At 37.8% G+C, this 16,532-nt stretch overlaps 1 protein-coding gene across 1 annotated transcript in view; it reads left to right on the top strand.

Moving 5' to 3' along the window:
* Nucleotides 1-13,172, top strand: part of LOC150103638 (T-box transcription factor TBX20-like) — a 129,851-nt gene extending 116,679 nt beyond the window's left edge. The window contains exons 5-6 of the mRNA XM_090398502.1: nt 2,974-3,083; nt 12,643-13,172. Coding sequence (XP_090254628.1) covers nt 2,974-3,083; nt 12,643-13,172 — 640 coding nt within the window. The remainder of the gene's footprint in view (nt 1-2,973; nt 3,084-12,642) is intronic.
* The last annotated feature ends 3,360 nt before the right edge of the window (nt 13,173-16,532 follow it).

The following is a 16,532-nucleotide window of genomic DNA, read 5'->3' as shown; positions in this document are numbered from 1 at the left end:
CTTGCTGTTTTGTTTTTCTTCCAATCGTTATCTTTTGAAACATCTCTTCTTAAATGCACGTTATTCCAATGAAATCCCTATCAATGCTTCCTTTTTCATCCCAACATTCGACTCAGAAGCTAAGGGAATGATTTAGTGTCAAAAGCGTTTCGTGATAGGGATAACAAAAGAATGTAAATGCCTTAAGAATTTTTACACAATGTTGTTGTGATGATGAATATATACTTTACTGCTTACCTAAAATCATACTCAGCGTTTGTTTCAAGGGTTAAGCTTTCAGGGATGTGTATGTGTTGGAATCCAATGAAATTATTAACTTAGGTTTTGAATTTTTTACAGGATGCTCCTATATACTTTTTTTTTGTCTCTATTGGAAAATAAGAACATTGGAACTCATTTAGAGTCTGAAGAAATTCTTGACCGTCCCTTTTCCAACGCACACAAAATACATTTAGTGTCCTTTTCCCCTCCCGTTTCCTTTTCTACCTCGACCTACTCTGTAGTTTTCCCTTTCAAAACGAACCCCGACTTTCGACCAGCGGTGATAGCATCGGGCCAGGTGCTAATGGCAGAATGCAACCAACAGATCACTCCTCCCCTCCAGAATTACCCCCTCTGGTGCTTTCGCACGTTCGCAACCAGCCCGTGACAGGTAGGCTGATGAACGACCCTGTTCATCCGGTACTCGGACGGCCACCCTGGCAGATTTCTTAGGCAGGGGAGCTACGGAAGTCTGTTTGTATTCAAGAAGGTGACGAAGAAGCGGACTTGGTGAATGAGAGATGTGCCAAGCTTTCCATGATTACTCTCAGGTCTGAGCTGGTTCGTTTTTAATGAGATCTTGCAACATCGATAACCGGGACCACTGATGGAACAGAGAGAGTGAAAGAGAGAGAGACAGATAGACAGACAGAGAGATTAAAATGTAAAGAAGAGAAAAGGCAAACTCTGTGGCTGCTTTGATTCAGTGATAAAAACATTAAAATGAGAAAGACAAGTTGTAAGAACGAAAATTACACACACACACACGCACGCACACACACACACACACACACACACACACACACACACACACAAAGTACATTCTAAGTCGCTTTAATGTGAGACTTAACCCAAAAGAACCATATGAAATCCTATCCATGTGTTATGCATTTTCATTAACATGTTTTAGAGAGTTGTAGTGTATGTGTGCAGTGGAAGGGTATTCTATTGATTACTATTGCAGTGATATTTTTTAAAAAATAAATACAGAGAACCCTCCTTCAGATACCAAAGACAGAGCTCTTTTATTGAAAGTCTAAAGTAGCTAAAAACCTAAAGAAATAACTAACTTTATATCTAACCTAAAGAAATAACCTTAAGCAATCTTATTTGAATGTAATTAAAATTCTTTATTTATTTCTTGGTTTTGGCGTTTAATATGGACAAAACTACCAGGCTTGCTCAGGATCATAACCAAAAAAATGTATTATTATAAATGAATAGAAAATAAATGTAGTAACGAGACCGTTTAGCCATAACTATTGGAAACTGAGAAACACAGTCTTCATCCTTCGCCAGTCATAATAGCTGGCCTAAGACTATCCATGATTTTAATTGGCATCTGGAGAAGACAGTACGACAGATAAGTGTCTCCATCTTGTGGTACTTCACCTAACACTGTGTATTATTGTCTGAAACAGTGTTAAAACCCCAAGTTTGCGGTGGGGCGGGGGGAGATCGAATAATGCGAGAACTCGTCAAAGGAAAAGATGCTTAGATCATGTTCCTCTACTCAGCAACCAGAATCGAACTTAAAACTTAGGTCAAGCGCTGTGGATACCAAAGCCATTTGAGGCCTTTTTATTTATTAATTGTTGTTAGTATTATTAGTTGTAGTAGTATTGGTGATAGATGAAAACTTATTTCAATTATTCTATCTTACACAACTTAAGGAGAGGCGAGAGAGGATTCTCATCAACGAAAGAATTAATGTGATTCAAACATCAGACGAAGCTTGTAAAAAGTCATATTTGTTATTTCTTTCTTTTGTTAAACTATAAGCAAGACATATTTTCAATTTCAAGCCACTTCAGGCTCAAAGTCTTACTCGTTTTTATTTGTCTTAATTGTTTTTGCAAATATAAGTCATACTGGATGTTGCAAGCGCTCATGTTTATGTATGAATAATCACAATTCGATAATCGCAACGTGAGGTTCCGACATCTTAGAGGACGCCAATTTCTTATATTGCTTTAAGGTGTGTATATTAATACGCCAATCCTAGCTCTTGCATCTAATTCCTGATAAAACAGACCACTTATGAAGTCCCATGTTTATGAGGTAGAGCATTTCTGTCGGCGCTGTTTGCGAATTAATTATGAAATTGAAAATAAATAAATAAAGGATTTTGAAGTTAATCAAATAATTCCCAGAAATGTTTTTATTTATTTAATTTATTCATTCATTTATTTGTTTTATTTAATTTAATTAAATGTTGTTTTTTTCGCAAAACGCATTAGGTGCCTGTGTAGGCACATAATAACGGTTCTGAGTCATAATGCTATTCCACCAATGGAAATATCGTTACAGGTTCGATTCTAGTCGCCGAACAGAGAAAAATTTTCTCTATCAAAATTTTTTTCTTTATCAAAAATTTTCTCAACTTTTACAGCCTGTTCTAGAGTAACTTGCTTTTTGACACTGGAAAGTAATAATTTTCTCGTTGGAAGTTGGGTTTTTAATCCTCCATCTTAGCTAAATGGACGTAGAACTCAACTGTTTCAAAAAACAATAACATAGCGGTTAGGATTTATAATACGAAATGACAATGGTTGTCTGTTCTGTTTCTCTCCACCCCCCTGATTTCAAAAAATTCATCGCTAGTCATAAACTCAGCTATCGGTGCCGAGTAAGATTAGAGGATTTATTATAGGATTCTTTTCCCTTAATATAATACCCTGTAGGTGCTCTAAGTATGATTTCTTATTTCAGGGAATCGGTAGAGACACTGCTGCGGGAACATGCTTTTCGACACTCCCCATTTCGTGCCCTCGTGACTGGAGAACTTTCCCTTGATCAACATCCTTTCGCAGGAGCTGCAGGTTAGTATTTTTTTACGCCGGTATCAAATATACTTTCATAAATTACTTCCCCGTAATGATGCTTATAGTACGCCCACAGATACGAGACCCTTCGACACTTCTGCGCATGTCAGAAGAAGGAGAATCTATCCGATAATAGGGTAATCAATCTCTTGTGGGATGAGTTATTTATAATTACACGTCGGAAAATTAACTTCCCTTTTATCATCATGTTGTTTTTAAAGTGATAACTATTTTGCTTGTATAACAGTTGGAAAATGTTACGTATAAAGCACGTGATTTCGCGTGTTGGTGACCAAATCGTGCATCGCCTTATTTCTTTTTCCCCTTCAACATGAATTGACTCTTCTTGGCGGTCTGCCAACGATGGCTCTCGCTTATGCGGTCGGACAGTATCATGGCATTGCCATAACCGCTTTTTTTTTAGATGTTAGATCATCCAGTAAAATCCATTGTGCAGCAGAGGAGTGGAGTTATCAGACTACATTGTATTTTTATACTCCACTTACGTAGAGAACTGCGCTATGCTGCGAAATTTATCAGAATGGCTTCATCGTTCACGAGCTGATACCAGCGACAGAGCTGCGTGACGATCCAAAATTTATAAAGGCAAGAAATGAACGCTGAATGACTTCAATTGAACGTACCCCTAAACCAGTGGGCATTGGTTTAGAATTAAGCGTCATGGGTGTTATTTTAGTTATACTTTAATCATCATAAAACTTCAGACTCCACAAATGCGATTTTATTGTGAATTGAGAATATCACATCGAGCGATATTTACTTGGTGTAATATTTACAATAAAACGATCTCAAAAATATCAAATGAGTTTTACTGCTCTGTTTTTTTAAAACTACGCATCTCAAGAAAATCGACTTTAGAGCTCACTCTATTTCACACAATAGCATACACTATATGCATAGAATCAAATGGTAGGTTAGCCGGTCTCATAGGGCGGTAGAGGATTTTTTCTCTCTAGAAAACTCAGGTTTTTCGTCCCTCAGAATAGCAAGCCAGCCTCGTGAACACACAAATCTACAGCCAAAACATATTTGCCCTTACGGGATGCAGCAGAGGAGTGATGTGTCGTCTGCATTAATTTGTAGTAATCAGGGGACGCTACCCATCCTAAGGGACAGAGGAGTTGAGGAAGAAACAATATATAGTTAGAATTATGAAACACGAGATGGCGGCACTTCTCCGCCGTATTCTCTTCTCCAGATAGTCAAGAAAATCACTGATAGCCTCGGATCATTTGAGAATTAAAGGCGGAGATTGGCTTCCAATAGCATTCAAAAGTTAGTTAAACGTCCTCGCCCATTATATTTGAAAAATATAATAAATGTGTCGTGGCTATGCGCTTCGCAACCATATGTCCGGGGAAGGAGTGTCCTTGGTTCGATTCCTGTCGACGACGTGAGGAGCTTAAGGATCTTTTTCAGCTATAGCCAAGTTAACTGGTCTTGGGCGTGGACAGCAGTATTTTTTCCCCAGTTTATCTGGATGAAAATCCCGCAAGCAGGCAAACCGCCCCCGTGAACACACAGGCTACAATCATAGGATATAGTATGGCAAGGAAGGTAACGGGAAATCATCTTGCCAATAATCATTTCCCTAGTATGGTAGCATATGGCTACCCCCACGAGCCGTATGGCTGAGGGAAGAGAATAGAATAGTGAAAGTAATAAATCTCTACGCATTTTTGCTTTTTTTATCGATCATAATAAAGCATTTGATGCCATGGCTCAAGTTGCTCTTTTATATACTCTATTAAAACATTCGCAAAAAGTGAACAGTTGCACAGTCTCCTTCAGCCCATTTCATCACTTAAGATGGTTAGAATCCCCTAAGGACAAGGGGATTCTAACCATCTTAAGTGATGGTTAGAATCAGACTGTTTTATGTCTGAATGTTCACAGGACTGGTTTGACTGTTCCGAGGGACGAAAAACCCGAGTTTCCAGGAGAAAAATCCTCTACCTCCACATGAGACTGGTAACTCACCATAACCTGATAAAGGTTCCTCACGTCATAGATGGGATTCGAATCCGGGTCTTTCTAATCGAAGGACTTGTCAAAACAAAATGAGGTACAGAGGCTCGGCTGCACAGTGGAAAGGGAAATTATTTTCCAGCTGACCAAATAACCGCTAGACTTTTTACTGCTAATTTGAACATACCGTCAGAAAACCTTCACTGGATCCACGAGGATATCAGTATCTAAGGAAAAAGACTAAATAGTCTTGTATTTGTTGATGATATTGTCATCTTCTCAGAAGGTCCCACCGAATTGATTGGAGGTCATAAACGAACTGAACAGCACAAAAAAACTGGTGGACTTCAAATGAGTTTTGCAAAAATACAAAATTATAAAAATTTACAGGTGAACAGTATTTGTTTATCTTTCGAGAGAGAGAGAGAGCATGAGATCAAGAGGAAAACAGGAGAAGTGGTGGAGCGATATCACAGGAACAGCAGGAGGTAGCAGGATGCAACAGGCCAGTAACAACAACAGTGACGACTTAAGATCAAATACATTCAGCGAGATTTTATAGAAACTTCCCGTTACACTCTATTTTCGATTGCAAAGCAATGATTTCCGTAGCCAAAAAGTCTTGGCTACTCCCGCAAGTTGAGTGTTGGGCCACTCAAGACATCGGCACGTATGGTTGGAGAGAATATGATTTTGGTGTGTCAGTTAATTCAGTTGACAACATTTTAAAATTATATTAGGGAATTGTCGAAAACAAAACTGGGTTGAGTTCCGTTGGAAGAATGTGAAGGTGTGAAATATGCACGTGCAAAATTAAAATTTCTTTTTTTTATTTATTTGTCACTAGCTTTCCAAATTGTGGATTCTTTTTTTTTCTGGGAACCTACGCGCTGTTTCAAAATTCAACCCACAGTAACATTACTCTCAAATGTGCGTTCCAGTCGGTATAAGTGTATTTTTTTCGATTTAAAAATGCCAAATTTCGGAAATAGTTTCTGCGCGTTACCTTTCATTCTTGTTCAAATAACAGAGATGTGGGTCTTTAGAATTATTAACAACATACGCATTATGAGAATTACCTCAATGAATAATTTTAAAGCAATGCGGCCTGTCCATTAAGCTTATCGGAAAAAATAAATGCGGCCAATTTTAGTTTCACCTCACGCAATTATTAATCGGGTTTTATAAATATTCTGGTCTACTGGTAGAAATATTTCGGTTTTCCGATTTAAAACACGAAAGGGCATAATTATGAGTTGTGAAAAGACTGATATAGCGGCATGAGTGCTACATAAAGAATGTGCTCCTCTCTCTCTCTCTCTCTCTCTCTCTCTCTCTCTTTGTGTGCGTGCGTGCGTGCGACGAATAAAGAGTCCTCACATGCAAGAAGCTCTCTTTCTACAGTTGGCTCACTGCATAAAAAGAAAACATAATATACTGCAGAAAGCAATCGAAGGACGCGACATGTAAGTTAAAAATCTGCTTTCGAATTCAACTAGGAATAGAAAAAGAATCTTCACCAAGTCTTTTCATTTGAAACAGAGTTACGTATATGAGTTTCATAGAAGGTGAGAGTGTTTTTTCTTCTCTGAAACACGAGATTTTTCATCCCACAAAATAGACAAACAAGCAGAGTTATTTCTTTACCACAACAGAACGTCTATCTTCATGCCATTAACAGACAAAATATTCTGGTATCAAGGCTATCGTCTTGGAGTAATCCAAATAATTCGAATATGTGTAGCTCAGTGGATGTGGCGTTTGCACACCACGGCGCTTGGCCGCACGAAGGAAGACTTGGTTTCGAGTCTAGTCGGCGACTAGAGGAAATTTTTCTAAGCCTTTTTTCGACCGGTTCCCGAGTTAGTCGATCTCTGGCACGGGCAAGCAGGTTTTTCCTCCAGGAAACTCAAGAAAATCGACCGTAGAACCCACATTATTTCAGACATTAAATATCTTGTGTTAGGGTTAGGGACCACGAGATGGCGGCACATTTGAGCCGTCTCTCTTCACTGTGTACCGCTTAAATAGTGATAGCCTTGGGCCATCTGTCTCTGATTGGTACCAGTGGAGACTGAACTGCCCACTCAGTCTCCAAAAGTTAGATAGGGCTAAATGGCCTCGCCTACTCCCCGTATACGGGAATAAAAAGGCGTCAGCTGGTTTTTTTTTTTTTTTGCTGGACAAAGCAGAAAAGAGCAAGTAGATTAATAACCAGTATCAGTGGACGCTCTTATAAGAGAAAACTTTGATTTTGTGGTTCATAAAAAAAGCACAGAAGGAAGAACAGCACTTGATGAAGTTCACAAGATGAGAATTGAAATAAATTATAAGAATATTATCAAATTTTCCCAAGATTGAATATTTCAGGCGTAGTTTTAAATTAATGAAAAATAGTAGGCAAAAAGTAAAACAAGAAAAGAGTAGCTGTTCATTGCAACAAACTTCCAGAAGATATCTGATTGTACAAAATTAAGCAGAAGTCATGGGAATAAGAAATAATAAAGAAGAATAATATTATGAATTGAGGTGACAAAACGTTCTGGAGGCTTTTGAAAAAAACTTAGAAATGGAGGAAACAATATAAAAAACGAAAGAACAAAGCTTACAATGAAACTGAAGATAAGGATATTCTGCATATCTGACGTAATTGCAACCTTTAAAAGTATTCAAGCCAATTTGATCATGTTGGAAGGTTATCATATAAGAAAAAAAAATGGACAAAAAAAAAGAGGCAAAGGAAGACCAATATATAGGTACACGGTCAGATCAAAAATATTCGGACACCACTAGCAGTGGACATACATACCACAAACATAGCTCAAAATGTGTAAAAGAAAGTACAAGGTTCTGTAACCTTCATAGACAAACATTACCAGTAAAATGGATCGTACTGAAGATCTCGGTGACTTTCGACGTAGCAACAACGACTCAGTTCGAGAAATTTTTTTCCTGTTGCCAGTTTCCCCGATCAACTAAAAGTGATATTATTGTGAAGTGGAAACGGCTAGGAGTAACAGCAACACACACACACACAAAAAAAAATGCTTTCCCTCGGTTGAAACACCCGCTAATGAGTTCCTCCGAAATGCTTCTGAAAGCAAATGCCAGCATCATAACTGTTTCATAACTGTATGTGGTATGTTTGTGGTATGGATTTCATGCCAGCATCATAACTGTTACCCGGAAGCTGAAGACTATGGATTTCCATGGTCGCACACCAGCCTAACATTAACAAGTACAAAGCCAAGCGTAGGGTGGAGTGGTATAAAGCTTGACGCGATTGAACTCTGGAGCAGTGGAAACGTGTTCTTTGGAGAGAAGAATCACGCTCCACCATCTGGAAGTCCGGTATGGGTTTGGTGAATGCCAAGAGAACACTATCTGACTGATGGTATTGTACCAATTGTAAGTTTGGTGGAGGATACCTCATGGTCTGGAGGTGTTTTCATGGTTTGGGCTGTGCCACTAATTCCCGTCACGGAGAATCTTAATACTCTTCCTATAGTGACATTCTAGACGATTCTGCACTTCCAACTTTATGGTTACAGTTCGTTGAAGACCTTTTCTTGTATCAGCACGACAGGGTCCTCATTCACAAGGCGATGATTGTGCAGGAAGAGATTGATTATATGGATTTTGAGGAACTTGACTGGACTGCACAGAGCCCTAATTTTAACCCCGTCGAACACCTGTGGGATGAACTGGAACTGAAATTCGATCAATTTAAATCGAATAGTTCTTTGACTGGCTGGCTTGGGCTTTAATAATTAGCGCAGAAATGACTGAGATCATATCGCACCATGTGAGCGATTGAAGTCGTAGACAAGTTCAGCAATCTACTGATGTGATCAGATAATTGAGTAGGCATACCATCCAAGTCACCTACTATCTCTGTGAGTGTCATCAGCTGATTGGGTGAAGATTACCTGCCGCTACCCACTTAGGCATTGCTAACTTATAGCAGTTATACATGCTCATATCGAAAAGAATGTTCTTTTGCTAGGGTGGATTCCACATATACTACTTGGGTCATAATGGACGCTAAAATCATAAAAAAAATCGAAACCTGACTTTCCATAATGAATGTCTAGTGAGTGACGAGGGAACCCTGTTCAGACAATAGATTCTGAAAGGTTGAATTCTCAGTTGAATATCCATTCGAATCTGTGAAAGATATGACATGACGTGGCATGAATTATTTGATTTTTCTCCCATCTTTGGTTTGTTTGGCACTGCGACTGAAACAGCGCAAGCTATGAGGCTAGTGTTATTGGTAATGTTTGTCTATAAAGGTTACAGAACCTTGTACTTTCTTTTACACCTTTTGAGCTATGTTTGTGGTATGTATGTCCACTGCTAGTGGTGTACGAATATTTTTGATCTGACTCTGTACCTATATACTGGTCTCTCTTTGCCTCTTTTTTTTCCTCCAGTTTTTTTCTTATATGATAACCTTCTCCCCTGTTTGCCTGTTTTGTGGTATGAAAAACTCGAGTTTCCGGGAGGGAAACCCTTCCGACAGTGTATGATTTCCCTCATGCAAGACGGACATTTTGATACTACTAGTTAGACTGGCAGCATCGTTAAGATTACAGTCCACCACGTCTTATAACGATAACATCAAATAAATGCAAAGTATGACTCAATGAAAAGAGGTGCAGCTTACCAAGTATTTGACTCCCAAGCATTCAGCAGTCTTGCCATGAGGTGCATTTATTTGTTATTTTGAGTAAGTCCTACATTCAGTCATTAAAAAAATACATGAAAAAGGGAAGATATAAAACCGTGCAGATAAGTTGCGAATTGTTGTGTAAAGCTACTAGAAACTGGCATTTTATCGGACACATTATCAGTTGCTTTTCTTAAAAATCATAATTGACGTCTTCATTGTGCCTAAAGAATCCCTGAAATTCCGATTAAAGTTATAGGAAGCAGGATCATTGTCTGTCACCCTTAGTTATCATAACAGAGGCCACAAAAACTAATGTTCCCTAAACTGTTCTAACGGACACCATCTTTATGTTACTCTGGTCTCATGGAAATTGAGCTTATGGAGCACTAAGCGACTAATAAAGATAGAATGGGTTAAAATTGTCATCAAGTTCATCACCCCTACAACGAAGTTTCGAGGAGCAAATATTGTGCGCGGGATCGCTTTTCTTGTTTCGAACCGGAATCTTTCAGCATCACGACTCAGACTAACATTTGGGCAATATGATGAACCAGTGCTATAGAACAGCGTCACCGTGTAACGAAATTCATCATATTTCAACACGATAATGCTGAGTAATAAAGGCAGCTATACGAGGACATGATTTACAGGAAAGCAAAAGTCAAGAATATGTCTCGAAGAGGAGATATGATTTGAATTCTGTAGAATCCCTTTGAGTATATGTCATCCAACACATTTGATCCCTAAAGGGAGTTGATAGAAGTCTTTTATTCCTAACTTTTGGAAATTAATAGGCAGCCAGCCTCCACCTTCAATTATCACCGATAGTTGAGTTTAAGGCAACTGATAATTTTGAAGACTTTGAAGGTACAGAATGGTTAACCTGCCACAATCTCGTGTTCTTAAAATCCTTGTAGTGTTATGGTTTGAAGTAGTGTGAATTTGCTGGTGATTTATTTATTTATTTTAAAACTGCAAGATTAAAAAAAGTTGCGTTTCCGAGAGAAATAAAACACTCTTTGCCTACTCTGAAGGTCGGCTAATTCGGATACGAGATCGGCTTTAAAATAAATAAATAAATAAATAAATAAATAAATAAATAAGCATAGAAAAAGATCGTCTAATCAGTAAATTAAATTAAAGTAATGAATATACTGTATGTATATTGTTTTAATCGGTGTGCTATTCAGAGATTATTTTGCTCGTCAGAACATGACGACCTTAAAGCATTTTCGCTACTGGATGCTTTCCCAGAATGTAAATGCCAAATCAGCGAACGTTCAATCATGTTCAAGTGTTAATTAAGCTATGGTTTGAAAAATGCGGTAATTAACCACGTTGGTAAATCTATTCTGTGCGAGGAAAGATACTACCATTTAAAGGAGGATGATGAATCATGTGATGTCACTCTATAACGATTTGAATACGTAAACCAATAGATTACATGAGCCAAGACCGTGACATAGTGAGTGTAACTTAGGCCTCTAATTGTTTGTAGCTTGCGTCGTTTGGTAAGATTTTATTTATTCAATGCGCACACTAAGTAGCCAATTTATACCAAAAAAAAAAAAAGGTGAAGCTGGAAGGAATGATAAAATGTTTTGAATATTATTTTTATTATATCCACACAGTAAACCACATCACGCACTTCTGAAATGAATATTTTATAAGTCTCATAAGCAATAGTGCAGAATGCGGCAAACCAATTCAATTACGTTATTTGATTAACTGCGTAATGCAATAATGGCCGTTGCGAGAGTGGAAGAACTCTATTAACATAACATTCGCAAGTTGCAATTACACATGACGATGTAGAATCATAAAGAACTAAAGTAAACCGGAAAATGAACTCACTACATGCATAACTGACATATCTAATTATTCGTACATGATATTGTGTTTATGTTTGAACTAAGCGGAAAAATAAAATCGAAGTTACTTCAATTGATGTTAACCCTATGATTTCTGCTACTTTCTTGCAGAAACTAAAATTGTTCCCCCCCCCTTCCCCAACAAATAAAATATTTCACTTAAATGCTATGAAATTTAGATAATTAAAATTTTAAAAGCACACTGTTTCCAAATGTAGAAACACCCAAATATAGAATAACCTAATGCTCGGACCTCTGGTATCGCAACACATTTCCAGTGGCAATGATGTAGGGGAAATAATTTTACACTTAGAGTAGTCTTAGCTTCTCTAAAATAATAATAATAAAAAAAACTAATTTACATGCAGCTAAAATGCTTGTTGGAATCACTACAGAAGTGTGTTATACGCTGTTAAGTGATGACTGTTTATTGTACAAACAAAACCGAGTTTTTTGTATGGTGCCAAGTACCGAAATGAGCGTGCACTGTACCATTGCATGTTGAAGATTGAGGAATACTTTTTTTTTAAAACTAATAATAAAAAAATATGTACCCGTAAAACATAAGATTTTATTAATAAAATATATAAAGAAATATTTCGATCTGACAAGCCTTAGCGAGTTTTCATATAAAATGATATGAAAGATTATTGACTGTTGTCCTAGATATATGTGGAGATTTTACAAAGGAGTTTTTTTTTTTTTTTTTTTTTTTTAATTTCATGTTTGTACAGAAGTTGAATGAATGCATCAAGACAAATTAAATGGCAGCCTGGTTGCCAACTAACATTGCTTAATACTCGAGTTGAAGAGGTGAGGATTCATCCGTAAACGCCGTCTTCTGTTACATAATGAAGAATGGAAGGGGAGTAGTTTAGCAAGTCACAAACTGGTGGAAAATATGAGCCACCTCGGAACTGAATCCCACACAAGTCGTGGTACTGATGTAATTTATGCTTGCTAAACAAAACAACAAAAAAGAGTAACAATGTTCATTAAATTGCTTTTCCTTTTCTTCCAGCTTTGGCCCGAGTTCCTACTAGCAGTGACCTCCTGCTGATGGCCAGTCAAGCTGGAACGCCTTGGAAGTTTCCTGGGGTCCCACTTAGTGTTGCCGAGTTGTCTTCTCTGATGGCCAATCCGCAACAGACCGCTGCTAACTTCGCCGGCCTTTACTTCGGTCTCCCTCGGACATTCTTTCCACCCGTATCCATGGTAACTGGAAGTTCGGGCGTCAGCAACGGTGTTCCTGTGAGCAACTCTTCCACCGATGGGGTCGGTAACAGTGCCCTTGCAGCCGCAGCCGCCGCAGCAGCGGCTTCGACGACCCAAAGAGCAGCGTCATTACCTTTCACATCCCTAGCAGCAGTGTCCGGTGCCAGTTCTCCGCTACCTGCCTCCGCCTCCAGTCTGTACACTTCTAGACTTCACCTTTCTGGACTCTATCCGGGATTGAGATTTCACCCTTATTTTCATCCTCGACTCTTACAGCCTTCGACATCGAAAAGTTCTATTGATCCCAACTGTGATAGCATGGTCCCTCAAGTGTGACTTGTTGGAATTGACGGACTTCTGGTTGTGAGTAAAGGAAAGATATTAAGAGTTTCGATGGACGATCACAAATCAAAATTCTGCAGCAGATAAGAACTCAGTGGATCTGCAGTGAATTCAATTTCTTTCTCTCTCTATCTTTCATACATACACAGAAATACACGCAAACAAAGCCTCACGTGCACATTGAAATGTCTTTGTCACACTAGAAAAGAGAGACCAATTAGAACTAGAAAAAGATAGAAAGCAGAGCCAGAAAAACTGTTTCGCAACCAGAAGATTCCCGAATGACTGAGCAGCAAGGGCAGTGTGGAATATCTCTCAGGCCACAGCATTCTAAAGTTCCTTGATCACATTCCATGACGACTCCGGTGATGTTATTACTGTGTTATTATTCTTTTTGTATGTGTGCGTGAGTGCATGTGTGCGTGCGTGCGTGCGTGTGTCCCTTGTGTTTGTCACACTTCGTTGAAAGACGAATCTCAGTTCCTTTGAGATTATTTCCCCCAAGAAGGAGGAGAGTAACACTTTAGCTAAGATTCTGATGTATGAAGATGCGGCGAAGTGTGTGTGATCTCCTTCTGTGTACAGCCTGTGATGGTTTGGAGAATTGTAACCATTCTAAGAATTATAAATACAGATGTCCTCGTCAATCACTGCTGTTTGTGTTTCTTTCCAATCGAAAAAATTTCACATCTAAATTAAATAACTCATTTGAGATCTTTTATAATTGCAAATTGAAACATATAAAGCCACGACAAATTAGGCAAAAATCCTACTCGTCAAGAAAAAAATGTACTCACGAAAGACACCCATTTTAATGGTATGTCCCAATAGAAATTTCACAAAGTGGTTAATAGTAGAACATTTCGTTTGTGTAAGAACCGTTCCAAAGAATTCAAGAACAGTTAAAACAACATTGATATTTTGAAATCTATATTTTTACATTAATTTTCGTTACTTAAATTTTAGTTTCTTAAAGTAAAAAAAAAAGTTTTTAGATTTTATTTTTTTATTAAATAAAAATAGTATTATGTCTAGTTGACAGTTACTCTAGTGTAGCCTTGTAGAAATGGCGTTTGCATTCAATGCGTTAGGCCGTCTAGTCGTTCTTCTCACCCTTTCTTCCAAAAATTTCCGAGTTGATCGATCTTGGGCATGAGGTTTTTTCCTCGCTGAAACTAGGTTTTTTTCCTCATAAACTCAAGAAAACTGACAGTAGAACAACACTTTTAGACAAATAATATACTGCAAGTGTTAGGCACCACGAGATGGCGACACTTGTCTGATGCACTTCAACAGATGCCGTTTATAATTAGTGATAGTCTTGGCTAGTTATCTCCGACTGAACTGTCTCCTCAGTCTTCAAGAGTTAAAAGTCATAGAGCTAAAACGGAGTCGCCTACTCTAGAGTAGGCTGACCAAATGTACCGTTTTTTTTTTTTTCATATTTCCCGGCGGTCCCGTTGTTTTAATAAAAATGTCAATTTTGTCCTGTTTTTAATAAAAACTATAAATATACTTTAATATTGGTCAATCATAAATTATTATTCATAACCTGTAATCGTATATCAATATCATAGATACCAGTAATTGTATAACCATGGAGTCGCATTGTTCGATACTAAATATCGATATCTGCAGTGATTTATTCAGAGAAAATAAAAAATGCATGCTGGCAACACTCGCGGTTCTCAGACGCGGCGTCTGTTCTGCTGTAGCGTTAGTTTTTGTTTTGCCTGTATGCTAACCGGTGGCTTTGTTATTCAATGCCTGTGGTTTAAATTTCATATTTTTTAAAGTTTTAAGTCTTATCAATGTCAAAGAGGAGAAACAACAATTTTAATGGCGATCTCCAAAAAGAATTCAAATTTATTTAACTGGACAATTGATGGAACAAAAGTAGAGATTTTTTCTGAAATGAGCGAAAAACGCCTAGACTTTCAACACTTTTGTAATATTGTAGAGTTTATTCATTGTCTTCCAGGAAGTACAGCACCTGTTGAGGGAATGTTTTCTGTTATGAACAGTATGTGGTCAAAGGAGAAATCTAGATTAAGTGTTGAGACAATGAGGGCTATGTTAGTTGTAAGACAAAATTGTGTCATGGAGTATAAGAAGTTTTATAATAGGATGTTGAAAGACTGAAATTTGCTGTGTAAGATCACTTCATCTGCAAAATTTTCATGGTACGATCGTGGTGAAATACAGTTCCCCTCTAAGGTCTACCTTAATTTTTGTATGGGATCTGTCACTGAAGAATAATATTGAACATTATTCTTCAGTGACAGAAGAACAATGTTCAATATGTTTATATAATAAAACTTTTTTTTTATCCTCTTACTTTTTCATGAATACAAAATATTACATAACCCCTGTCCCGTTTTTGCAATCCCAATTTCCCATTTTTGTCTCAAGGAAATATGGTCATCCTAATCTACAGTGAATAAAAGGCGTTAGCAATATATATATTGCTAACGGCTTTTCTGTTTTTATCAATGTAGGAAACTAAGTGTTAGTGACATCGTCATTGGTTAGGCAGCCCTCACTAGAATGTGTATGTGTGCTTTGTGCTTATAACTTTACTCGTGAAGACCACTAAAATAGCAGAACAATTCATGCCCTGGAAAGGAAAGGTAAGTGGACCAGTCGAAATGGTGACTCTAAAACCATGTACAGGAAAGAAAAGCAACGCTCATGGACATCAGTTGACAGATGAAATGCAGGGACACCCTTAGGAGCCTGATCTGAAATCACGAGGAGAAATGATTCCACCAAGAGTAATTCTTTAAAGAAATTGCAGAAAGAACGTGAAGAAGATGCTGACCGTGGAATAAATGCCTTTTTATCCACGAGCTTTGTTCTGCTTTTGTAAAGTTTTACAGTAGCCCTCTCGCGCTAGGTCCACTGTATATAGTTACATCTGCCTGTGCAATTAGTATCATCAAGTTTTTTTCGGTGTCAATCTCTGCCTTCCCTTCACTCCAGTTCAGTGTTGTTGGTACTTTCAAACTTTCATGCCTTGCAGAGATAAATCAGTAGTGAATTTGTTTGTAAAAAAATCTGTTAATAGTGGAAAATGTTACCAATTAATGAAATAATAAACTGCAATGTTTTCGTTTTAACCACGCTACCGGCCAGGACGTATATATACGTCGAAGTTATCATGGATGCGAAGTGCATATTAAAATTGTAATACCATTGATATTACATTCAAATATATGATGGATACCAAGCGTATGAGGATGCGTATTTGATCCATAATGGCCGGTAAGGTGGTTTTAAAGAAGATTAGGCAAGCATTCGAGATGACCACAAAATAATGTATACTGATTATAAGACTTAATCAACAACTACGCG

The sequence above is a fragment of the Typopeltis vanoorti genome, chromosome 9 (genome assembly GCF_054136105.1).
Source record: "Typopeltis vanoorti isolate ZY-2024b chromosome 9, IOZ_Tvanoo_1.0, whole genome shotgun sequence".
NCBI classification, from domain to species: Eukaryota; Metazoa; Arthropoda; class Arachnida; order Uropygi; family Thelyphonidae; genus Typopeltis; species Typopeltis vanoorti.
The sequence above is the reverse complement of the archived record's forward strand: the minus strand, read 5'-3'. Positions and strand labels throughout refer to the sequence as shown.